The 27,523-nt window shown below is 43.7% G+C and overlaps 1 protein-coding gene across 2 annotated transcripts in view; it reads left to right on the top strand.

Annotated features, from left to right (window-relative positions):
* The window catches only part of LOC111866379 (serine/threonine-protein phosphatase 1 regulatory subunit 10), a 127,457-nt gene that overhangs the window by 41,215 nt on the left and 58,719 nt on the right, over nucleotides 1-27,523 (top strand). For both annotated transcript variants that reach the window (XM_023855267.2, XM_023855268.2), the window contains exon 3: nucleotides 259-356. In XM_023855267.2, the coding sequence (XP_023711035.1) occupies nucleotides 259-356 (98 nt within the window). The remainder of the gene's footprint in view (nucleotides 1-258; nucleotides 357-27,523) is intronic.

The raw sequence follows: 27,523 nt of genomic DNA, 5'->3' as shown, positions 1-27,523 counted from the left end.
TGTAAGTTCCCCCCCCCCCAAACCAGTATCGAGTGACCCACGAATGGCCGATTTAGAGCTCTTCTCCTGAGTAAAGAACTATATGTTGTTTTGAGAGAACCGTTTTGCCTGCAGTGTTTAATTATATAATATAGTTAGTTATTTAACGACGCTGTTAGTATCGAGACTGTGGCGTCTATAGAATGTTTATTGCGTGTTTATGATGTATGTGACTGTTTAATTCTTCATGGCATTTTGACATTTCTTCTCTTGTTACAGCCACGCATTGATCCATTACAGTTGCTCAAGTGCTTGAGCGTGCTCTTGAGCCCCACGGGTGGCATAAAGAGTAAGGAAGAAGTCCAGAGGCTTGCAAGGTAAGATTGGTAATACTGTCACTTAAGTGCAGGCAATCCTTGCTTGCTTTGCAGATAGCATTGTAATCCTCGTACAAGGGAACAAAGAATTCTTTTTGCACGTCAACAGATCGTTAAACAGGTGCCGTGAATCGTCTCGTATGAGTATGAGGGGTGAGCCATAAAACTGGCCCTAGCATTGCGACCTTCAGTGGTCTATTGTGCTTCCCCTTTGAATTAACCCTTTATTAATCCTAAACTTCGAATGAAATATAGGATTTTGTTTACGGGGTGGGGGGGTCGTCATAAAAGTCACTTGGTTCCATGAAGAATTGACTCAGGTGCCGATATCTTAAATAAGCTATAGCCCTACAATCACATAAAATGTGTGTGGCTGATTCATCTTCTTGTAAGCACCTCTCACAAGTTGGATCCTCTAGCAGTTCCAGTTTGGAAAGGTGCCCTTTTAGGTGGCAGTGTCCAGTAAGTAATCCTACCACCCGTCTGAGTTGATCTCTGTTTAATTTTAACAGGTCCCTCGTTCCTTTGGCAGAGGGTCCTGATCAGTGGCGTGCGGTACAGTTTGTGGTAAGGGAAGCAGTGGTATATAATAAACAAACCGATAGCAATCAACTCACCAAAATTTATGTCACTTATTGAATCAATAAATAATGAACACTGTACTCTTCTCAAGGTGAACATTGAGTTTATTATCATATTTCCTCAACAAGTGAACTAATTCCACATAATTACCACGCTTTTATCATGACCACGAGGGCAAGTTGCCTCTTTCCTAAATGGCAGATGATATCAATCAAGCGTTTCATTATTTGTCTATTTTCTTTCACATTTTCAGTATGCTGTAGTGTCGTCAGGCACTTTTGATTGCCAAGTTGACAGTCAATTCGAGATTTCCCGAACATAACAAGTTGCATTGTTGAAATAACGTGAGTCTGAGAGTCATGTCGTTTCAGTGCTTTATGAAGATTGTTGATATCACCAAACCCAGTCTTGTTCCACATATTTTTTTTTTTCCAATGAGAAACAATAGACATGGCCAACAAAACAATTTTCCTATATTACCGCAACCGGATAGCCACTCTGTTTTAGAATACTGTTCCAGATTAAATTTCTTCACACAGTTTGGTTTGTGCTTTTAAGTTCTGGCAACTCGTATGTCGGTCGTCGTCTTTCTACGATTATTTTCTTTTCAGAAAAGTCCCTGCTTTTAACTCCCGTTTTAAAAAACTTTCAATTGCACAGTCATAGTCGCGTTGTTTGCCAGCATTCATTTTAGCTGTTGCCTGTGCGTGTAGTCTAATCACGCCCCTGACCCCTGTACCACATTATCACACATGCCTCCCTTAAACGCAGGTAGCTTCTTTCTGATGCGTCAATATACAATCCCAAATACAATCTTACGCCATCTAAATATACACTTAACAATATTTTAATAACACTTAATGTTACCTATAACACCCAACAATACTGAAATCACACATACACAGTTAATTTTCACATAACCATCGAAAGAACACATTCCTTCGCTGGCCAAGCCAGCAAACCAAAATTTGCTTCCCTTGGGCACTTCGGATTAGACGAATTCGTACGAAGATTAACGAAAAGAAACTTGGTCCGTCCCACCAAGCATGGAAAGGGAGAAGGAGGCATGTGGCCTTGAGCAGGAACACGCACAAAATGACAATATTCACATCCTTATTATTCAGATTGAATTATTTATATATGACTTCTTTTCGTTTCCTAACTACGGAAACCATGCTTCCCTTGCATCCATGCACGGCACGCCACTGGTCCTGATATAAATCCTTTTGCCTGTTTGAGTCCAGTTACGGAATCCCAGTGAGTTTTTTTTTCTGTTAGTCCAGTCCCTTATCGCTTTCTTGGCAACTCCAGTTGAGATGCTGCAAACTGGTTCAGGTCCAGTGAACGATTGTTCAGATTCTGTCCTTGCCAGTTGATCTGCGGTTTCATTCCCTACAATACCCTTATGATCTGGCACCCATATCCGTTGCACTCTGTTATGTCCGGCCAGTTGTATGACGGATTGGTCGCAGTCCCAAACCATTTTTGAAGTGATTCGGTGTGTACCAAGTGCTTTAATTGCAGCTTGACTGTCTGATGGAATATAGATGTTCCTATTTTTATGGTTCCTATCTAAATTCTCAACTGTGCATGCCTTGATGGCATACACCTCTGCCTGGAATACTGTTATGTATTGACCGAGGCTGAAGGTATGCTTCACCCTCATTCCATCACAATACACCCCAGCTTCAGTGCCTTTATTTGTCTTGGAACCATCTATATGCCAGAGTAGTCCCCCATTTCTATCAGGTTAAAACCCCTCTTTCCCTTCACTTTTATCAGGAAATCTGTTCGTGAAGGGTCTATCATAAACATGTTTCGGTAGCATTTTATCAAATCCCATGTGCAGGATGGGTTCTTTTTTCATGTCGCGAGTCATGTATGCATGTCCGAAACCTTCGGATTTAGGTCTCCATTTATCATTTCAACGTAATCTGTAATTTCCTAACTTGACCTCTGCTTCCATCTGCAAATGCAGTGGATGGAGTCCTAGTAGGATTTCCATTGCAACTGTTGGAGCTGTTCTCATTGCTCCCATAATTCCCAAGCAGGTTGTCCTTTGCAGTTTGCTAAGTTCTGCCTGACTTGTTTTGAGTTTGACTCTAGGCCACCATATAGTGGCCGCATAGGTGATTATGGGTCTTACCACTGCAGTGTATATCCAATATGCCACCCTTGGTATCAGTCCCCAAGTCTTCCCAAACTTGCCTCTGCATGTCCAGAGGGCTTTATAGGCCTTATTAATAGCCTTATCCAGCTGCTGTTTCCATGTCAGCCCCTTGTCTAATGTTAATCCAAGGTACTTGACTTCACTGGATAGCCGGATCGCTTTACTGAAGAGGATTGGTTCTTTGAGTCCCTTTATATCCCTCTTCCTAGTAAAGGGTACAATCACCATCTTGTTTGGATTGATAGAAAAGTTTGTCCTTTCGCACCACTGTGGAACTGTATACAGGGCTATTTGTAGGACCTCTGATACAGTGTGCTGGAATTTCCCATTAATTAGGATTGCTATATCATCAGCATATCCTACTTTAAGTGTCCTGTACTGTTGAACTCCCAAAGAAGATCGCGACCATGCTCCACAGGAGAGGGGAAAGAATGCCCCCCTGCGGACATCCTCTCGCTGCAGACGCTCTCAGAATCTCTAAAGACAATTTAGCACTTGTATTTCTGCATTTCATCATGGCACAGAGCCATCTGCATGTCGCGGGCTCAATGCTATGCCTTTCAGCAGCCTGTTTTATTGTATCGAAGGAGGTTCTGTCAAAGGCTTCCTATACGATGGGGTACCCAAAAGAAACCGAACTAATTTTTTTTGTGGGCAGAGCTTTTGTAGTACCGCGTTTTGCCGCCATGAGCGCATAGAGCTAACATTCCTGAGTCGATAAGCCGACTACAGTTTCGGCAGAGTTTATAGTGACAACTGTTTTGTGTGATCGTCGTTTTTGCAATGGCCCCAACACATGAAAATGTTGAAAAAATTCGTGAAATCATCAAGGAAGATCGACGACGGACCATTGAAGAAATTGTGGAGCTGTCGGGAGTGACTTGGAGCTCAGTTCAGCGAATTTTGACAGAAGATTTGGGAATGAAAAGGGTGGCTGCGAAATTCGTGCCACCACTGCTGACTGCTGAACAAAAACAAGGTCGCGTGGAAGCATGCTGTGCTTTGAAAGAAGAGTCCCGAAATGATCAAAACTTTTTTTCAGCGTTTTGCCGATGTTGCTGAGGTGAAGGAAAAAAACGACGGAGGCGCTGTCAAGCATCTCAAAAGATGAATTTAGACAATGTTTTGAAAAATGGAATAAAAGACTAGGCAAGTGTATTAGTGTAAGTGGAGAGTACTTTGAAGGGGATTGAAGGTTTGTGCTTAAAATTTGAATAAATAAGTTTAAAAAAATAAGTTCGGTTTCTTTTGGGTACCCCCTCGTACATCAAGGAATGCTCCAAGAGCAATATCCTTGTGTTCAGTAGTATTCTGTATGCGTGTTACCATATTATGCAATGCAGCTTCGGTAGATTTACCTATTTGGTAAGTATGTTGGTTTCGGTGCAGATGATGAATTTTCAGTCCACCGTCGCTAATATATCTATCCACCACTTTCTCCATCGTTTTCAAAAGGAAAGACGACAGGCTAATAGGACGATAAGCTTTAGCCTCGGTATAATCAGGTTTCCCGGGCTTCGGAATAAATGTCACTTTAACTTGCCTCCAGTCCGCAGGAATATACCCATGCGCCATGCAGGCTCTAAATATGAGGCATAGTGTGTGGGACTAAATGTTCCGCCATTTGCTGCAGAAGTGCAGGTACAATACCATCTGTTCCCGCAGACTTCAATGGTTTGAAGGTACCTAACGGCCATCTGATTTTTGATCGATTGAGTACCCGACCAGCCAGGTTCTAGTCTCCCCTGTTCGTTATGTATCCACATTCGCCCAGGTTCTGCTGGCCCCGCTCATCAACTTTGAATCTGGGAAGTGAACTCTGAACTGTTCCTTCAATGGTTCTTCTCCAGTTTGTGTATACTTGCCATCAGGCAGCTTGATAGAGCCGAGGTTATTGGTCGCCTGTTTTGCCATGACCCTTATGAGTCTGGCACTGCCCGGTACATCGTTGATCTCCTGGCAGTACCTCCTCCATGAGAATCGTTTTTCTTTCCTTCTATCTTTATTGTGTCAGGTGAGGTTTTCCTTATAAGTGTCCCACTACCCTGTTCTTTTTGCTATATTAATAGCTTTCTTGTTTTAACTCCTAGCCCACTCTGCTTTTTATTCCACTAAGGTGCATTTCTTGGTAAGCGAGTGGTCTTGGCTGGGCAATTATGATAATAGGACAAGGTGACGGCCCGTTGCAACTGGTCAACAGATCGATCTATATCCCTTATCGTGCATATATTTCGCGAAATAATCTCCAGGTTCACGTCTAGGTCGTCCTTATACGACTCCCAATTGGTTCTCCTGGAATTCCTGAAGGTAACTTGTCGTGATGTTACTTACTTATTTGAAAGCATATCTCTGTTGTCCGAAGGCCGCGCCATAGTTCAAGCGGTTAGTCGCTGGTTTTCCACCGCGTCGGCCCGGGTTCGATCCCGGGGTCTGATCAAGTGGGATTTGTGGTGGAGAAAGGGGCGCTGGGGCAGGTTTTCTCCGAGTACTTCGGTTTCCCCTGCCAATCCTCATTTCACCAGTTGCTTCACAATCACCCTCAACCATCATCTGGGGCTGGTTCAATAGGCCAGAAGTGGCCGCAGTACAAGGGACTTAGTACCACCCCACTAGCAATAAAAGAAAATCTGTGGTCCGATAAAGACGGCTCGGCTCATCAGATACATGCCAATTACTTTCCAGGTTTCCTATGTTATTTGTCCCTAGTGTCAAATCAATAACCTTCTTCCTCTTGCAAACTACAAAGGTAGGTTCGTTACCATGGTTTAGAATATTCAGGTTGGAACTCACCAGAAATTCCATAAGGCTCTCCCGTTGGGTTAGTGCCAGTGCTCGCCCACAAGATGTGCGCGTTGGCGTCACACCCAATGATGAGTGGCTTTTTCCTGCTACAATAGTATTCTAGTATGTCCCTCATTTCTTTAATTGGCGGTGGTTCATGTGAGTCATATGGAAGGTAGGCTGAAGCAACAATCAGCCCCCTCGATATGTATATGTTATCCTCAGTGCTGTTGCGTCCCTAGATCAGAGCTCCAGCAAAGGTAAGGCATTAATATGATTCCTGTTATAAACACAGGATCTCGCATTGTTACCAGGTACAATAGAGTAAACTGTCCCCCCTGTGTTAGTTAAGCCCCTTATTTGACCCCTGTATAACCAAGGATCCTGAATAAATGCTATATTTACCTTTCCCTCAGCTAGTTGCTGGCATAGAGTTGCCGTGGCCACTTTTCTGTGGTGTAGGTTAATCTGAAGAAATTTCATAATGTGTGCATGTGCTGTGTGTGTGTGTGTTTGTATGGATATATTAGGTCTATGTATATTTAGGTTAGTTGTCTCTTCCAATTGGGGAGAGGTCAATTTCCATCTTTCCCTCCCCGTCCTCGGACTGGGTTCCGTGTGAAGGGGTTCCCTGATGCGCTTAACTTCGGTCATCCAAGGGAGTGGGTATCTGATCCCCCTCCTCCTCAGAGACCGAATTTAAAGATGCTGTGTCTGACACAGGTTCTGCCCAGTGCTGAATTTCAGGGTCTTTCAGGACCTAAACAGTCCCCTGTGACTATCTTGTAACCGGCCCTCTGTTTAATAGTACCGGTCTATGAATAAGATAAGCCTCTGGCCTTTCGGCTCAGATTGCTTATCGAGTACCCTCCAGTTCTCATTATGAAATCCTGGATTGAGGTCTGCAGTCCATTTCAGCAGCTCTTCCTGATTCTAGGCAACTTTGTCCCTAGTCCGGAGAGCCACTTTAATTGGCTTTGCCAGGTTCCTGTCATCAGTAGCCTTCAGCCTGGCTCCTGATTCCAACCTGTGGTTGTCAATGGCTTTGGTGAGCCATTGACCAGACTGTTGGTCGGCGCATACATAAATAAGTGCACCTCCCAGTAGTCTGTAGGATTTCAGGTGTGATAGTTCTTCCTTTGGAGTCCTACGTAACAGTGCTTCCAGAATGGAGTACTGGTCATCTTCGGTAAGCTTATCCTCAGGATATAGTACTCAGAGCCTCCTTATAAGTCCCTGGGCCGTTTCTGTATGGGTACTGCTGTCCGATCTTGGCCTCTTAAAGGTGCCCGAGGGGGTTTCTCTCACAGCTTGGACGAGCCTGCATTTCCTGGTTGTTGGCTGCCACCAGTTCCTGCTTTGCTTGCCTCGGCTCTTGCTTTCTTCGCTAGACGGGGCCCACCTACTCCAGAGACTAGGTGTCCCAGTAAGTCACCTTAATCCTATGCCCTGTGTGCTGGCTCATCATTCACTATGTCATGTTTTCCCGCGTCGAAATATCACATGTGTGTCGGAAATTTTAACAGAAGTGTGCTTGTGTGATACCCGTGTGAAAAGTCCCCCCCCCCAAAAACAAAAAATGCTTGAGAGTTCTTGGCATAAATTTTCGGATGTTTTGGCTCCACATAGAAGAACTATCAATAAAATTGTAAATAAATTCGTCGGACTGGATCTTTGCAAAGAAAAGGCGAGTAGTTACAATTTTGAGTGCTCCCTGAAAAAGAATGAAATGGGTGCTAGGCCGAAACATCCCACGGGTGCCGTCTGCAGTGGATCAGGATTTCTTAATTGGAGCTTTTACAACAACTCTAATATATGAACTGCGGCCGCGTTTTCCACGAACAGTGTATTTTTTGTAATAATTGCAGTTAAATCGATTCTCACGTGATTTCTTATGTGACGAAACATATTTCACTTTACATGACAAGGTAAATCAACAGAAGAGCAGGTACTGGAATTCGCACAAATTTGTCCCTGTGCTTAATTTATCACTGTGCCATTTACGTGTATGGGCGAGTGGGTGTATAGAGCCACATATTCACATCGGCTTTAGATGGACGTATTTATTATTCAGTATTAGAGGGGGTGGGTTTCCCCATGCACCGCGGCTAGTAGTCTGTTGTACGTCCCCCTTTAATTTCTACTGTCGCCATGCCCTACCAGTACTAGTGCTCGCTATCTCCCCTTTCTGCCAGCGAGGTCGGCCCTCTTCTGGCAGTGGTACCCGATAACTTCCCCATCTACCGGAGGCATTTGAAACTACTTGGGCGGGAAACTTTTTGCCTAATTTTGCTCAGAGTTCTCCTAGAGACATGAGGATCTTTTACGTGCCGTAAATCTACGACACGGGACCCACGGCTTAAAGTCCCTCCCGGAGGACTTGTTCCCTGAATTTTTCCGCCCTTAAAAATTCCACGACCTCCGCCGGGTTTGAACCCGCGTGCCTTGAGTCATGAGGTGGGAACGTTACCCCTAGACTACGGAGGCCGCCTAATTGGATGTAAGTGGTCAGCTCTATCCCCAAGGAAGGAACCCGCGGTACCCCGTTGGGTGGGTTGTCGGGCCCCAGAACCACCTTGGGCGATGTGAAGAAAAACGTCTTTTCTTGTGTCGTATAACGACGGAAGAACGTATATCCAGTACATGGTTCTAAAATGGCATATGGCTTGGTGTGAGTAAAATAATTGGACCAATTTTCCCCAGTGTTTTCTCGAGGCAAACAAATCGCGTAACTTAGGAGAGTTCTTGATAAGGTCATGTATGTAGATTTAATCAGTTCTGATTTTGGTATTATTTCCTCCAGAGACTAACATTTTGTATTAATCGTATAGTTCGCTTACAAGGGGTTGACATATTAATGAAAACCCCAAGAAATTAAAGAACAGAATTTGTGTTGGCTACATCGAAAGAACTTCGGGCGGCAGCGTTGAATCCTCTACCTCCCTTTGATGCACTCTGTAGTGCATGTGTCTGTGCATTAGTGATTGTGTTGCTTGACAGTCCGCGTGAACGAATCTGCAAATGGGAGACTTCTCCAATTCTGAATGAGGCCAGATCGTTGGTGCGCGGTTAGCCGGGACATCTATGACAAAAACTACCATAATATTAGGTGTATCGAGAATGACAGTTTCTAAGGTTATGTCTGCATACGGAAATCATGGGAAGAGGAACAGTGGGCGAGAATCAACAGTGACAGAAGGAGATCGTCTTACATTGAGAAAGACTGCTTCGAAAAATCACAACTACTGCAGAGCAGGTGAACTGCAAAAGAACAGAATATTCATCGTGAAGAGCCTGTTTCGACAGAAACTGAACGACGTGAACTCACAAACTCAACATTCACGGTAGGGCTGCAACTGCTAAACATCTGATTACTGAAAGTAATGCTCAGATGCGTAAACGATGGTGTCACGATCATGAAACCCGGGCATCAGGCAACTGGAAACGCGAGCATGATATCAGATGAATTTCCCTTCACGCTGTTAGGTTTGGAGAATACCAAAAGAAGCCTATAGTTCGGAATGGCTGGTTCCAACAGTGAATCTACCAAAAGAAGCCTACAGTTCGGAATGGCTGGTTCCAACAGTGCATCACGGGGGCGGTTTTGTGATGTTTTGGGCAGCAGTATCGTGGTACAGTATTCTGTTGGTCCCAGTACTACCCTTCATGGCCGAATTACTGCAAGGGACTAAGTGGAGTTGGGTAATCGTGTGCATCCCATGATCCAGACATTATTTTAGAACAACGATGCAGTTTTCCAAGGCGACAGTGCCCGCCATTCACACAGCTGGAACTGTTTAGTCATGGTTTGAAGAGCATGAAGGTGAACTCCAGCACCTTCGCAGGCCAGCGGAATCAGTAGATTGAACACAATTAGACCACTGTGATCAGTTTTGGAGAATAAAGTGAGGAACAGATTTTCACCTCCAACATCTCTAAAGCAACTTGAAGAAGTTCTTCAACAATTGTATAAAATTCCGCTAGACTCTGCTCAAAACTTGTATGAGTCCATTCCAAGAAGGTTTGCGGTTGTATTGAAGGCAAAAGGTGGTCCAACACCATAGTAGTACAGAAATTTGTACAGTGTCTATAATGTTTCCATTATTTTTTCCAACTCCTCTATATGCGCCTGACATTGAAGTTTATTTATAGTAATTTGGTGCGCTGATTAACAAAGCATACCAGCACTTGCATGGACTTTTATTAGTTACTTGGTTTGTCATAGCACTGAGTTTGATGCCTACAAATTAGATCATCAATTGAGGATTTCTTGAGGTATTTCCCAGCAGTTATGCCAAAACGTAACCATGTCATCGTTTGTTCATTTTCAGCAGAAAATGTGATGAAATTCCCAAGTATGGAATAAATTGTTCTCCAGTGTAGGAAGTGTAGTTTCATCATAAAGCACACGAAGTTTTATCCTATGGTGCAAGGTTCCCCAGACTTTGAAATCCTGGACCCATACCTCAGTGTGTGGGATGATGATAATCTCTCATGGCGAAACGTCAGCGGTTGTTGGGGTGATATGTACTTTTTGAAGCGTGTGTAAATATTTTAGTGTTTATTCATCGCCCTTGACGAGAGTTACGACGTTTCGTCACCACCTTATACAGTAGTCCATATAGGGAGGACATTCGGTCGGTAACAGATAAATTTCTCTCGTCATATGAGAATGAGTTTATGGCCCTCCTTCGATTAGCAGACCTAGGTAGAAATGTCGTATAGGCTGTTTATGCGAGATAATGCAACAGCACACGCTGCTAACAGTTGTGTGGATGCGTTAGATGACGTCACCAACGAACGAGGTATAATATTAGTCGAGGCTTATGGTCTGGGCTATTCTGCATCGTCGTCGCAGAAGAGCCCTTTTTGGGCCGTAGCCTGCCTTAGAATATTCTGACAGATTTGTCTATTCCCAGCCATGTGTCTTGAATCAGACCATCCGTTTTTCACGTCGTTCGATTTCGCAACAATAGTTTTTTTTCTTACAGAGCTAGGCCACCAGCTTTTGCGTCCAACCCCCAACCTGGAGGACCAGGTCCTTGTATTTACGCCTCCCAGTGACAGGGTGGCCCAGTTGTACTCCCGGGCACCGGCTTCTGTTTCCATCGCCTTCTGCGACTCGCGGGGCTACGGGGGAGATGCTGTAATCCGCCTCCTCGCGCAAGGCCCGTCGTGATTACCCGATTTAAATTTTCGTAACTTCTATTTTTAGGTCATGCTGAAAGAAAAAAATTGTGACCGCTGCACACAGATGGAAGAACGTAAATAAAATGTTCGGCATGCGATTGCCGTTCTTCCCGTACAGCAGTTCAGACGTGTGTCTGGCATGTTGGGCATGCTTAAATGCATGGAGGGTCACTTCGAGACCCGTCTATAAAATGATGTAAATTAAGGCGGAAACGCGGGACGAGAATTACCGACTACCACGGTGGGTCTGTTCGAGGTAGCTGCTCGAACGGTTGTGAAAGTAACTGTACACACCGTACTTTGCTTGTTACGAATTGGAACAGCGTATGCCCAAGATATTGGTGCACGAAATTAGTGCCAGAAGGAACGACCGACCACTGCGAATTTCGCCATCTTTTAATAATTTAGTGAGGGATAGGGGGATGTTAATCCCGCGGAGGTTAGCAGTGACTATAAGCGCTTTTTGTCTTCATTATGCATTTGGAAATGCATTTGTTTTTTAATTTAATATTAAAACAATGTTATTATTGGGGAGGGGGGCACGTGGTAGCGTAGTTGGTTGAGGCACTGTGCTACAAGCCGGACGGTCGTGGGTTCGAATCCCGATGAGGTAATTGGATTTTTTCAGCCGCATCATGTCCCTGGGGTCGACTCAGTCTCTAACAGTAATGAGTACCAGGAATCGTCCTGGGGGTAAAGGGCGGCCGGCACGTGAGTCAGACAACCGCCATTTGTGAGCCGATTGTGTAGAAAATGTGGGAGCCTCGACGTCTCACAACCCTGTGGGCCTTCGCGGTCTGTTACAGGGATAGCTCGGCAGTTTCCGACATGTCTGGCCTAAGTGCAAAGTGGAGAAATGTACGTTGTAACAGAATTGCCCCAGATGGCGGGGCCTAAATTGGAGGTTGTATTACAGGGTGAGGATTTTCCATCACTGTATATTAATTGGGCGTTTGTTCCCATCGTTCGTGATGTGGCAGTTGGCTAACTCGTGGAGCCTGATGTCCAGTAAAGTCGTATCGGCAGTGTAACAGAGCTGAAGTTCAAAATTTGGTTAACGCTGCAGATCAGCATAAGAAACCGGGAAATGACTAGCAAACAAGGGAATTTTTCCAGCTAATGTTCAGCATTTCGTTCCAAAATATGTCATCGTTGGGAACGACAGTTCGTCTTTAAGGTACTGCAGTTAGCTTTAAAGAGCGCTCTGGAACTAAGAAGACCGCTGCGTATATCCCAGTTTCCATCCTTGGTCACAGCATTACAAGATGGAGGCAGAGACGCGTCTTTGATTTCAAATCGAAAATGGCGACGTAGCACCAATCGTTGCCTCAGAGCTGTAGAAAATCAACAAAAGCCATCTAATATAACATTAATCCTAAAGCTCCTGCAATAGCCGTTTACAAGATTTACAGCAGCGGTGTACAGTGAAGTCCTTTCGGGCAATCAGCCATGTCAGTGTGCGAGTAGAATCCGACGTTTCAGAGACTGTGTCTACCTCGATCATCAGGCCTTGATGTTATAGGTTCTATGTTCCCACGTTGTATTTATACAAAGAGTAAGCCGCCGGCTGCTCCGCTTAGAGAACCATGGGCGGAATCCGATATTGGTGTCCTTTTCCAACTTCAACCGCGTGGGGAACAGTAAGCGCAGTCGGTCTCACAGTCAGTATAGTCCACGTTGCTTGTTCATGGTCCGTCCTTGCGAAATTGTTATTGCCTTCAGTTTCATTTTACCCGCCTATGTGGTCTAATGGTCAGAGATCCTGGCTACAGATCCAGAGGTCCGGGTTGAATTCCCGGCGCTACCAGACTTCCTGAGAAGTAGTCGACCTGGAACGGGGTCGACTTAGCCTCGTGAGAATAATTGGATAATTGAGGAAATTAACCGAAATTAACGGCTTTGGGAATTCATTGCGCTGACCACGCGACACCGTCTAGCCACTAAAGTTGGCGCTAACTTCGCCGACAAGCGGCGGTCGTTCGGTCGGGATAGTTCGCTTACGGACTAAATCCACGGAGTTTGTTTGCTTTTCAGTTTCATTTTTTTCCATGGCCGGGTGCCATGAACGCCTTAGCTGGAATCTCATACAACCGTTAAAGTTGTCAGTGTGTAGCCGGATCGTAATGGCTTCACTAAACGGGCCATGCAGCCTGCATATCTTCCCAGTAACATGGTGTCCGTGAAATTTGTTCGATCGTCTGGTACCTTGCTATGCAGTCATATTGGCCTCGCATGCTCTTTACGCCTGGTTTAAAAAGAAATGTTCTCTTTAGGTCCCTGTTCCACTGTAAATCTATTATCTCCAAATGAAATTCGTCAGAGCCCATTCCATTTGTTGTTAAATAAACACACGCAAAATTGTGCGCAGACCGAACTGGTGCTATTTTACTGCATGCTTTTTTTATGTAAAAAAAGCTATCCCGCCAAAACACCTACTACTGAGTATTCGCTTTAACTTCTCGCTCTATACATGCATCCACCATTCATCCAATGGTCACCACCTTGGACCAGAGAAAAACTTCGTGGCTTGTAGTCCGCAAGCGAACTATACCGACCGAGCGACCGCCGCTTGTCGGCGATGTTGCGATGTTAGTGCCAACTTCAACGGATATAGGGTGTCGTGTGGTCAGCGCAGCGGATCCCCACGGCCGTTAATCTCGGTTTTGTAGACCGGAGCCGCTAGTTCCTTGAAATAGCTCCTCAGTTATCCTCACGAGGCTGATTGGACCCCCTTCCAGACCCAATACTCAGGAAATCTTGTAGCGCCAGAAATCGAACCTAGACCTCTGGAACTCTAGCCGGGAACTCTGAGCACTAGACCACAGAGGCGAAAGCTTTAAAAATAAAACAGGAATTGCAGAATTTAGAGACTCCACATTTACAGGTTGACTGAGAACTAATTTGCAAGAACATGCAGACAGGATGGAAAATAGATGAAAGAACAGCGACAGTATGTAACTCTGGTAACAGGCTTAAGGTAATGCATTGCCCTTGTCGCTTGTTTCATTCAGTAGGTTTACGGATTCATATTAATAACTGAATGAGGTGAATACTCAGCCACTAATAATTGGAAGAAACCCCGTTAAGAGTTCCCGCATCGCAGCATTTTCAAATACATTGGACTTCTCGAAATTCGTCACGTCTTGATAGATGGAAGATGACATTTCATGTTCAGTCTTTCAGATGAGCTAACTATGGCACTGACGACTGGTGTTTGCCTTCGCACAAGTGTCATTGTTGAAGAACTATCAGGAGACCTGGCCATTTCCACTACAGAGGAGAACATAGAACGAGTCCATGTCATGATGAGTGGTGCATTGTATGCATGTCAGTCATGGCTCTGCTCGTGGATTCATTCAAGACCGACGTGGTTTTATGAAGTTTCTGCAAGATAGATTCCAGAAGAACAGAGCATGACCGATTTGACAATCTGCAAACGCCTGTTGAACCGCTGTCGTAGCGAAGATGGCGCCTTTGTAGACATCGTTATTGGGGACGAGACTTGCATCTACCATTACCCTTCAGAAAGCAAAAACTGCAGTATGAAATGGAAAGATGGACTGCGACAGTCAGGAAGTTCAGAACTCAACTTTCAGCAGGAAAGGTAATGTTGACACCTTTTTGGGATGCACATGGGCCAGTTCTAGAACACTACAGCAGTCAGCAGTGTCCATTTTAGTGAAATGCTTTGGAACCAGTTGAAACTGGCTATTTGAACAAACGCTGAGAACTGTTGTCGAAAGGTGTTGCGAAGTTGCTCGATAATGGCCTTCCGCACAGTGCTACCCACACCGTTGAAAGGACGTACCAACCGAAGTTGGAGGTCGTGATGCATCATCCGTATAGTCCTGGTCGGGCTTTTTCCGACAGCTGTTTGCTCCATTCAGAAACGCTTTGAGAGACTGCCATTTCGCCAGTGACCAAGCAAGAACTGAAAGAAGCTATGCACTCGTGGTTTGCCACTCAACAAAAAACATATCTTTCTGAGGGTATACAGAAGATTTTTTACCACTGGACTAAGTTTGATGAATAGGATAGGGACTGTGTAGAAGAACGATGCTATTACACAGTACTCATTTTTATTGTATTATTTAATAACGAATTATTCGTGGATAATTTTTGGTTCGCCCTCGTAACTGAAATTTGAGGTTATGGCATTCACCATGAGCATATCATCTTTTAGGATGTGGCCAGACTATAAAACATCGCATCTTATATTGTAATAAATTAAGAAATGTGCCCGTAACGGAACAATTGTGCCATTTTCAGTCTTTTATTTATCTATTTCGAAAGGCAAATACACGAAAAAATGTATCCATAAATTCGCTTAGTTGTTTTCTACCCCCCGTTTTTTTGTCAGAAGCATTTTTCCCTTCGATAAGTACATAACGAATGTCAGTTGAGCCGCAAACATAAGCACGTGCCGGTCTTCATTTGATGTTTCACTTTAATCGCAGTTAGAATGTGTTTGGCATACTTTAGTAAAATTAATCGGAATTTGATTTCGTGGAAATTTATTCACATGCTCTGCGTGTTACATGTGGACGGACAGACAGGCAGACAGATTTGTCATAGCCAGTAGTCGGACGTCATACACATACTAAATTCTTCATTCATCGGGTATTGGAGAAAGAAGAATGGTGGTAGTACAGTGGGACGTAGACGTTTCAAGATAACCATATTTATATGTGGAAGTGTACAATCTTTTGATGCTTTTGGCGTATCCATGAAACTGCTAGTAGTTAACGCGAATTAAATGTGTTCCGGTGAAACCCAGTATAATGTCACGTGTTTTAGGGGGGGGGTGATTGTAGACGGTTTGGATTGGCGAATGGATTTATTGACCACTAGTGCACACCACTCGGAACGACAATTAATTACAGTGCCACTGGTAATCTTCACAATTGACAGATCACCATAGCACCTGCTAGGCCGTTTTGCTACCTGCTGGCTTCAATAGCCATTCCCTAGCTACGGCTTCTAACAGTGGACACACTCCAGCTTCCCCAGCTGTCGTCGTTGCTGTCCAGCGAATATCCCACAACTGAACTTGTATCGACTGTCAACTCAGCTCTAGCGTCATCTCTTCTCAGCCTTCGTTTTAAAGCTCAACTAAACTGCCAGTCCTGAATTAACTAGGTCCCAGGCTGGCAGCCATTTCGCATCAACCTCCTATTCTTCTTTTAACATGCTAACTTTGAACTGACAACTAAACTGGTCAGAGTCAGTTAATTTACGACTGGCGGTTTACTGCCAATCAGTTCGTCTTGGCGACAGGCCCCTTTGGGACTCACGACCAGTATTTTGAAGTTATAACCCTTATGTAACATCCTCTCTGACGAAAAGATGGGTCTCTCGGATACAAATGCTGCTGGGCCTCGCCAGCGCATTCATTCTTAGGACGAGCCCCTCGGGACTCATCATCATCAGTAATCTGTCAGACGACAGAGACTGTGGACCACAGTCTCTTCCAAAACAATTCCTTCACTTAATGCGATCTAGAGCTTTCTCCTTCAAATGACAGTATCCTCTTCTGTCCCCAAGGTCATCCAGCATCTTGTTACGTCTTCTTCCTCGTCTTTTCACTTCTATCCGCCCCTTTATCTTTCCTTCAATAACTTCTTTTAGAAGGCAGTTTCTGCGTAAAACATGACCAATCCAATTAGCCTTCCGTTTTCTTATTTCGTGTAGGATATTCCTCTGCTCACTGACTCTAATTAACACTTCTTCATTTCTCACATAATCGGTCCAACTGATCTTCTCCATCCTTCTCCAACACCACATTTCGAAACTTTCCAGATGTTTCTGATCTACTGCCCTAAGTGTCCATGTTTCAGCCCCATACAGAGCTATGCTCCAAATGTAGCATTTCACTAGTTTCTTCCTAAAATTTAAGTCCAATTTGCTGGTAAAAAGATTCTTCTTCTTGCTAAATGCAGCTTTTGCCATGGCAATCCTGGATTTAATTTCACTAGTACACCTTCCATCATCTGTTAACAAGCTACCCAAATATTTAAAACATTTCACATTCTCCAGTTGTTTTTGGTCTATCTTTATTGTGACTGGGGTTGGTTGTCTCGAAATTTTCATTACTTTTGTTTTCTCCACATTCATTTCCATGCCATAGCACCTTCCAATTTCAATTAGTCTATCAATCATGCCCTGTAGCACAGTTTCTTCCTTAGCCATTAACACAAGGTCATTTGCATATTTCACAGTTTGAATAATTTTCCCTCCTAATTTGAAGTCTCCGAGCCCATCCAGAGCTTCCTTGGTAAGGCATTCGCTGTACAAGTTGATCAGAGTTGGTGATAAACAGCATCCTTGTCGAACTCCTCTTCCAGTCTGCACACTTCTTGTCTCCCCACTGTCCAGTCGTACTCTTAACTTTCTGATCCATGTACAATTTGCTGATCAGTCTTCTTTCACGCCAATCGATACCTGTTTCCTTCAGTATCTGCATTAATTTGGTCCAGTTTACACGGTCAAATGCCTTCTGCCAGTCTTCATTCCTGTGTTTCATACGGGTAGTACAGAGTTGTAACAGAACTTAATTTGATGAAAGTTATTGAGGTCGATATATTTATACTTTTGGCGTTTAGGCAGGAAGTGAATTCCGCCTTGGAGCAGAGAAAAATAGTTGTTCCCTGAATTAATGGTCACGCAACCGTTACAGTAATTAAGTTTCAGTAGCCAATAGAGATCGTAATACTTGTAGAGAAGCCCACAGTTTCAATTCCACCAACAGTGTAGAAAAGCATGCTATTACTATGACGTCGCAAATTAGAATTTTACAGAAATAGTTTCGAAATGGCAGTTGTTGGCCAGTTTTTACTTCTGCATTGTTGTGTAAAGACGCGTGCTCAGTACAAAAAGTGTTGGTGTGTAATAAAGCAGGTTGATTTAAGGGGAGTTTGAATTAAAGAATAAATTATGGCATGACGGATGAAAGCCGGAATAGTAATAAGAAAAGTCTTTCATTGCTAGGCAGCGACACACGAAACACGTTTTCGCGGTAACGAATAACCAAGCAACAGCACCACTGCCCCCTCGGTCTTCAGCTATGCTTGTTATAATTCAAAACGGACAAGTGGGAAACGTCGCCTCCAGCAGTTCCCCTACTGTTACGTCACAGCGGGGAAGTGTATACTGGCTCGGCAAATAACACGCAACTAGTAGAGCATACACATATGCAGTCATGGATCATAAGTCAAGGAACCTATCGCACTTTATGGCCTTTAGTATGAAAGCGAGACGAGTCTGTTCTCGATCTCACGGTTAGTCTTCAAAAGTGCTCACTTGGCTGAGTCGATGTATTTTTTTTAGACTTCCACATCAGGCGTGTATTCACTGTAATCTAAAAGATCCTGGATATCGTTATCCAATGAAATTAGTTGATCCAGGGTCTCCCGTACACGGTCTCGGTAGTGCTCATAATCCTCAACTGGTGTGCTGGCGGTGAATTAAATTATAAAAGTAGTGAACCTTGTTGCTTTTGCCCTTGCCCTGGAGCGCTTTCTCTTTAGCTTTCGGAGTTCGCTATCCGCCATGTCGAGTTGTGAGAGGGTATCTCCAAGTACGATCTCACAAGCTAATTGATCGTCTGTATGGGGTCTGTCGAAAGTCAAAAGTCGGAAATATCGACAGAGCCAAGTTTAAGTCAGTGACCGTGGGCATGTTTGTTTTCTCCTTTCCCGTCTTGACGTCTGAATGTGTCGTGAGACAATCTACTGCTTCATGATGGACACAAATTCTTTCGCGATTACCAAGATCCAGCAATCCTTCCCGGGTTTCGGCACCGAAAAATGTGAAGCAGGACCTCGAGGCGTATTCTTGCGACGTCACTTTATTACGCAACGCCGTAACTATAATTGAACGTGACTATAAGAAATGTTGAACAAATCGTTTCGCAGTCTGTCCTTTCGTGTTAACTACCCTTACTAGAATGTCGAACTGTCCGTGCAGGTTAACCACTACCTTCTGTCGGCACCACTGCCCCGTTCTGTGCTCAGCTCTGCTTGTTATACTTCAAATGTAACAAGTGAGAAACGTCGCCTCCAGCAGCTCCTCTACTGTTACTTCACAGCGGGGAAGTGTTTACTGACCCGTTGCCCTAGCAGAAGTAGCTCCTCTGCTGTTACATCACAGCGGGGAAATGTTTTCTGGCTCGGCAAATAACACGCAACAACTAGTAGAGCAAACGCATATGCAGTCATGGATCATAAGTCAAGGAATTAAAAGGAAAAGAAGTATCAGTTTCCAACAGGTGTTTCTGTGCTGTCCGTGACGAGTCGTAGGAGGCGAAAAAAAGGGAAGTGTCTAATGTGAGAGAGAAAAATATGGTCAAGAGTTCCACGGGACTCGGACCGGAGAATGACTGCGCCGGCGATGGCCACCAGCAGTTGTAAACGACAGACTTGTCCTCTCGTCAGAGAGAGCGCCCCACATCAACTAACCCGCAACTGAAGAATGCCGTCTTCTGGAATGTGGCGCCTTGTAGATATTATGTAAACCGACGTTTCAGAGGAACGTATCGCTCCCGTCTTCAGGGTACGTAAATCCGCGAGCGATGAATCAGCTTGAGCAGGTGACTTCATAGTCACCTCCTTGATAACATCAAATCTTACATAACCCGCAACTGTCTAACAGTAATAAAAATCTGGTCATAAGCCCAAGATTGGTGCTTTATTCCAAGACAGACTGACCGACTGACCGTTGGTCGTAACATAAGACTCGACTCGACGGACAAGCCAAAGCCAGACTAACGAAATATAAAAGACTTAAACTTGGCGGCGGTCGAGCTTGTGACCGTTCAAGCGGTTAAGCAGTCGTTGTAGCGATGGTAAAGAACAGACATGATGTGCTCTGCAAACCGTGGATTGACGGAGGATATGTATATAGCGCAAAAGGAAGAATTTTCAGTAACATGCTGTATGTGCGATACGTACACTTGACAAAGGCCAAGCTTATTCATTGTAGACAAATCCATCTTCTCGTCAGAGAGTATATGACTGCAAGGGTTATTTGCAGAAAACTCTTGTCGTAAGTCTCAAGAAGCCAAGATGAACTGATTGGCGGTAAACCGCCAGTCTTAAAGTAACTCTGACTCTGACTTCAGTTTGTGAGGCTTAGGGGGCCCATACACGTACGAGTCTGGCTCGCGAGTCCGACTCGGCTCGGGTTCCAATGAGCCAAACTCGTCCGTGTGTAGGTCGCTACGCTCATACGTGTGTGGTGAAATTAATCCGAGCCCAGGTCCTCACCGAGCCAGACTCGTACGTGTATAGGCCGCTTTACCGATCACGTCACCGTAAATTTTTTAACAACATACATACGACTGCGGTATTCTGGGATATCGAAAAGGCCTTTGATACAACATGGCTCCTTGGCTTGCTCTATAAATTATCCAAATTAATTTTTTGATCATTCTAATTAAACTTATTAGGTCTTTTCTTTCTCAAAGAAAATTAAGGGTCTTGGTCGAAGGTGAAATTTCTACAATGGCTATACAAGCTGGGGTGCCACAAACTTCCGTCCTGTCCCCAAATTTACAGTAATATGTGTGTGTGTTTGTGTGTATATATATATAAATACGCCCCAGACACCTGGTGTCCATCTAGGTCTTTTTGATGATTACGCCTGTATATAAGCAACAGACCGCAAAGAGGGTTACGTTCTCAGCTGCAGCGAAGTCTCGATGCTGTTGATATGTCTGAGCGCTGGAACATAAAAATCAATGGAGATAAGGCTCGGTTCATCCACTTTTCTCATAGACTTAGGTCACCCGAGACTCACCTTACATTCAGTGAACGGAATATCCCGTTCATCGTGTAAAATATCTCGGTGTTATCTTTGATAAGTGGGATTACGTTGTGACTGCATTTAAAAAATATCTGAGTCAAGGCCTACAGAACAATTATTAGAACCTTGTCCCTATTCAGCAGTGTGCGTTTAAGCACTGACATTAAACTAACCCTCTAGAAAGCACTGATTAGGACAGTAATGACTTTGCTTCTCCGGCTGGGACTTAGCGGCAAACACCTTAAAATTGCAGCGCCTGCAAAACAAGGTTGTCCGCAACATTGTAAATTTCCGAGGTGCACACTGGTCCGCGATTTGCACACAGTTTTCAACCCTCCATAAGTATACGATTATATAACATTGTGCAGACAACATGCAGAAGTCACACAAAATAATGAGAATGAACATATTTGCACCTTTCGACAAGGCAAAACCAGGAAAAATATAAGAGGCATAAACTTGGCGGCGGTCAAGCTTGTGACTGTTCAAGTGACTAGGCTGCTGTAGCATAAGATAAGCAAGATAGGCATAAACTGCTTTCCAAAGCCTAGACTGATAGAGGGCTTGTATATAGCGCAAAAGGAAGAATTTTCAATAACATGCCATGTGTATTCGATACGTACCTTGACAAGGGCCAAGCTTTTTAATAAGATACATAAGAGATAAACCCATCTCGTCAGAAAGAATGTCACATAAGGACTATGACTGCAAGGGTTCAGTTGGAAGAAAAGCTCTGATCATGGGCCTTCAGGGGACTTGGCGCCAAGACGAACCGATTGACGGTAAATCGCCAGTCGTACAGTAACTGACTGTGGGAGTCGACCCTTGGTGGTTGGTTGCGCCTGGGAGTTCGGCCGGCAGGGGTGTGACAGCGGAAGCGGAGCAGTCTCCATCGGTGAAGCCGTAACCAAGCAACGCTTAGTGAAGTCCATAAGAAACCGAGAAGACCAGTGGGTGCTACAGGCGCGAATACTACTAGAAATAGGGCATAGTCTGCTGTACTGAGCCTAGACTGACAGATGCCTTGTATATATTATACATACTAGATAAAGCGGCCTCCGTAGTCTACGGTCAACGTTCCCACCTCATGACTCAAGGTACGCGGGTTCAAACCCGGAGGAGGTCGTGGAATTTTTAAGGGTGGAAAAAGTCAGGGAACTAGTCCTCAGAGAGGGACTTTAAGCCGTGGGTCCCGTGTCGTAGATTTACGGCACGTAAAAGATGCTCATGTCTCTAGGAGACTTCTGAGCAAAATTAGGCAACAATTTCCCGCCCAAGTAGTTTTCCAGTGCCTCTGGTAGATGGGGGAAATATCAGGTACCGACGGCCGACCTCGTTGGCTGAACGGGGCTGATAGCATGCACCAGTACCGGTAGGGTATGGCGACAGTAGAAATTAAAGGGGGATGCACAATGGACCAGTAACTGGTCTAAGTGTATGGGGAAACCCACCCCCTCTAATAATAATAATAATAATAATACATACATACATACATGCTAGATATCAAGACTCAATTGTAAATAAGTGTACATAGTGGACTAATACTGTCGACTGTGACTGACAAATGACAGACCCGACCTCTCGTCAGTGAGGGCGACCCACATGGACAGGACACTAACTTTCATTGAAAAGAAACATCAGGTCCTAAGGCTCGACACCAGTCACGCGTTACAGTATGAATATCTTCCAGTGTAAACACGAGTGACGAAATCGTAACAGAGTATTTGGGTAGTATCCAGTGGTTGTATCAAGCTTCCGCATTAAATTGGTGAATATTTATATGAAGCAAATCTGACGAATGAATTGATATTCAAGGTAAATTGTGTCCATTCCAGCACCCCTGAGGTGGATACGCAAAACCTACCTAGCTAGTACATCTATCATATGCTTTCCCGATTCCGTAAACCTGCCCACGCAGAACGTCACGTGACAGGAAATTAATAACTAATTATCTCACCTGAAGTCGGTCGTCAACCGTTAGAGATAAATCAAGGTGCAGGAAGGGGAGTGTAGAATGTGGGACGTTATGGGCCACTCTCAGAATGGGCTGAATTTATCCCATATCTGTACATTATTGCTTTAGAATACGCCATTAGGGTGGACCATGAAAACGAGGAGAGACGGAAATTATTCGGTGATTGTGCTCAATGTTGATAGCCTATTCGGGTCATTCCATGTGAAATCATCCAGAAAGGTCGCTCACCATTTTTAAAAAAATTCAAAATTTGTACACTTATTTCTACTTATTTTCACACCTCAAAGAAAATGTTAAAAAATGTGATCGCTCGGTTCTCCCGGTACAGCCGACTTTATAATGCGAAAAAACGCGTTTTCGGCTCAAGTGGAGGTTTGCGTTGTCTTCTGTATCTCGATAACTATTGAAGATAGAGACTCCAGTGAAAAACCAATTTGTTCCTCATGATATGGACAACAATTCATATCTTTACAAGGTTTTACTCAACTTACTTCCTCTATGTCTAATTAAGCTTGAAACTTACCTATCGATTTTGTGAAAAACGCTATTTTGACCTTCAGAAACCAATGGGAAGGGGAAAGTATCAGATCTGTGGTTTCTACCCTTTATTTTCTCCTACATGAAGAATATAATCACATAGTTTTGAACACCGTACCTATTTTCCAAAATTTTCCAGGAGCTTCCAAACTTTGCTCTGGGCCCAAAATCGGCCATTTTAACATCTCATATCTCCGGTGGAGAAGCTCCGAAAATATTGAAATTCATAGCAAATAGTGCACTATTCTAGAGCAACTTGAAGTTCAAATTACAACTTTTATATTCAACTAATAGCGAAGTTTCTATAATGCGAGAAGACGCGTTTTCGGCTCAAATGGAGTTTTGCGTTATCTTCCATATCTCGATAACTATTGAAGTTAGAGACTCCAGTAAGAAACCAATTTGTTCCTCATGATATGGACTATAGATCATATCATTACAAGGTTTCACTCAACTCACTTCTTCTAGGTCTAATTAAGATCGGAACTTACCTATCGATTTTGGGTTAAACGCCATTTTTGACCTTCAAAAACCAATGGGAGGGGGAAGTATCAGATTTGTGGTTTCTGCCCTTTGTTTCCTACATGGGGAATATAATCACGTAGGATGAACCCCGTACCTAGTTTCCAGAATTTTCCAGGAGTTTTCAAACTTTGCTCTAGGCCCCAAGTCGGCCATATTTAACATCTTATATCTCTGGTGGAGAAGCTTCGAAAATTTTGAAATTCATAGCAAGTAATGCTCTGTTCTAGAGTAACTTGGAGTTAAAATTACAACTTTCATATTGATGTCATAACGAAGTTGTGGGCACTTTAAATTTTACAGATTTTGCGAAAATTGTTCGTTTCTCGTTCAAGACGAGATTCAAAATTTCCAATGGGTAAATCAACGGGCTACACTTCACCCTTTTGTGTATTACTACAAGGCGTTCACTATAAGAAAATGCCCAAGCTTGTGTATAATCAATGATCATGTAAAGCGCGATAGAGCCACAGTTTATGTGTTCCAAAAATTTCTTATCACCGATATAAAAGGAAATGTGCCATCAGCCAGGAAAGTTATTTATTTCAGTGAAGGCGCTGGAAGCCAATATAGAAACAAAGAGAAGCTTTCCAATTTATGTCATCACTATGAAGACTTCGGACTTGAAGCAGAATGGAACTTCTTTGCCACCTCGCACGGGAAGAATGCCTGTGACGGCATTGGCAGCACCACGAAGAGGCAAGCAGCGAAAGCCAGTCTTCAAAGAACTCATTTTAATCAAATCATGTGCCCACTAGAACTGTAAATATTCTGCACAGAAAATATCCCAGGAATAGTTTTTTTGTGCCAAAAGAGGAAGTTGCAAGAAATGAAATCATTCTAAAAAGCATGTTCCAAAAGTGCAAAACTGTGCTCCACACAAGAGAATAACACCGGGTCGGCCATCTGGAGGAAAACACGGTCAGGTGTTATAAAACATCCAAGTCCGATGATTTCGAAGAATTCGTGATAGTGGACACTTACTGAACTACGTGTACTTTCAAACAAACTGGAAAATATTCATCGGAGTACACAAAGAACTAATACCATTGGATGCAGGTAAGCCAATTGTTGAGGTTTTTTTTTGGGGGGGGGTAAAAATCAANTTTTCCCAAAATCGATAGGTTAGTTTCGAGCTTAATTAGACATAGAGGAAGTGAGTTGAGTGAAACCTTGTAATGATAAGATCTATAGTCCATATCATGAGGAACAATTTGATTTCTTATTAGAGTCTCTAGCTTGAATAGTTGTCGAGATATTGGAGATAACGCAAACCTCCTTTTCAGGCGAAAACGCGTTTTTCGCATTATAGAAAAATCGCTATTAGTTGAATATCAAAGTTGTAATTTTAACTCCACGTTACTCTGGAATAGAGCATTATTTGCTGTCAGTTTAAAATTTTTCGGAGTTTCCCCACCGGAGATATGAGACGTTGAAATGGCCGATTTGGGGCCCAGAGCAAAGTTTGGAAGCTCCTGGAAAATTTTGGAAAATAGGTACGGTATTCAAAACTATGTGATTATATTCTTCATGTAGGAGAAAACAAAGGGTAGAAACCACAGATCTCATACTTTCCCCGTCTCATTGGTTTCTGAAGGTCAAAAATAGTGTCTTTCCCAAAATCGATAGGTAAGTTTCAAGCTTAATTACATCTAGAGAAAGTGAGTTGAGTAAAATCTTATAAGGATATGAATTGTTGTCTATATCATGAGGAACAAATTGGTTTTTCATTGGAGTCTGTAGCTGCAATAGTTATCGAGATACAGAAGATGACGCAAACCTCCATTTGAGCCGAAAACGCGTTTTTTCGCATTATAAAATCGGCTGTACCGGGAGAACCGGGCGGTTCACAATTTTTTAACATTTTTTTGAGGTGTGAAAATTGTATGAATAAGTGTACAAATTTTGATTTTTTTTTTATGGTGAGTGACCTCTCTGGATGATTTCACATGGAATGATCCATCCAGTAAGCTATAAAGGTTAGGGCGCTGGGGAAAATTACATAATTCAGCTCATTTCACAAATATAAAAAGGAGCGCCGTAATTCATGCAAACCAAACATTGTGCGATGGTTGAATCAAGTTGGTTGAGATGGGCAGCGCATAAGGGTAGATAAATGCGTAAGGAATTTTGACTGTGAAACCCGATGGGAGGAGACCATTTGGGAGATTTGGGCATAAGTACGAGGCTAGGATTGAATGGGAACTTAAAGAGATAGAGAGGATTCGTGTGGCTGAGGTAATGTCCACTGCCACGCTTTAATGAGCGTAGCAGTGGCGTGTAAACTGCGTAATGATGAGTTTCATAACTTGTACTCTTCGCCAAGTATTAGTATATTCAAGACAAGGACTATGAGATGGGCAAGGCTTGCAGCACGAATGGGGACTAGGAGGAATTCATATACGACGTTGGTGGAAATGTCAGTAGGAAGACGAAGACTTAGGTCGCGTGTTCGAGTCCCGATGAGGTGGATATTTTTTAGTGCATCTAATCCTTGCAGCCTCTCTATGGCCCTGTGGCCGACTCAGCTTCTAACAGTAATGAGTACCAGGAATCTTCCTGGGGGTGAAGGGCCGCCGGCGTGTTACAGGGATTGCGTTTACTTTTTTTAGCTTGTGGTTGCGCCAGAGTTCCTGTCTTTTTCATTGCACATTTTCTCCCAAGCGCCACAAAACGTCACGGTAAACGTCGTAGTTGACCGTAGTGTTAGGAGGAACAAATTAACGGCTAACAGTCCCCTTGACGCCAGAAATCAATGAGTATGCTCTTCGTTGAACTTGGACCTGCCGCTCCTTTTTTTGCTCTTGGTGTCTGGACTCTTCCATTGCGACGATTGTTGCTTTGTTTTTGGGTCATAACCGTAAATCCAGCTTTCGTCACCTGTTATGATCTTAGAGGTAAAAGTTGAGTCCTCGTTAGCCTTCTGTCATAGCTTAAGACACGTTTACAGGTCGCTTCTTTCGATCATTTGTCAAAAGTCTGGGAACAAACTTCGCGGCAATGCGGCGCATGTTCATATTTTCTGTTAAGATCTCCTGACAGACCCCATAACTGATCCCAGTGGTGACCGCGAGGCCTTGGATTGTTCACAGACTGTCTTCGTTGATGAGTTCTCGAATTATTTAACATGTTCTGTCGTTCTGTTGATCTTTGTTCATGCAAGTCTTCTGTATTCGAAATAGAATTAATTAGCTTATGGATATCACCAGCTTGAATCAGTTCTGTACTGCCATAACAGGGGGGGGGGGGGTTAAGAAAACGGTTAAATTACTTTCTCGGCCGTTGCTTCATTGGCTAGGTGCGCGCAGTTCACATGGCTTTTCAGGAGGGCGCAGGTGCGAAATGCGGTAAGGGAGGAAATCACATCAATAAAAATCCATATTCTCACCCTGTGCTACCCTATATTAGTTATAGACAATCAATATACAGCTATATACATTATAGAGAGCCGACTGGTGTCGGATTACATCTTACACCTTTTTAGGCGATTCTTTGGACCTCATCTTTGCCTTCCTTTCACTCAGTTACGGGCCGCTAGTCTCCTCTTTTCCCTATTCTACTCATCCATGTATCACCACTACACCTCTCCTCCCCTGCATATACGTATGT

This window comes from Cryptotermes secundus, unplaced genomic scaffold (assembly GCF_002891405.2).
Source record: "Cryptotermes secundus unplaced genomic scaffold, Csec_1.0 scaffold41, whole genome shotgun sequence".
Classification (NCBI taxonomy): Eukaryota; Metazoa; Arthropoda; class Insecta; order Blattodea; family Kalotermitidae; genus Cryptotermes; species Cryptotermes secundus.
This window is presented reverse-complemented; position numbering and strand designations above follow the sequence as displayed.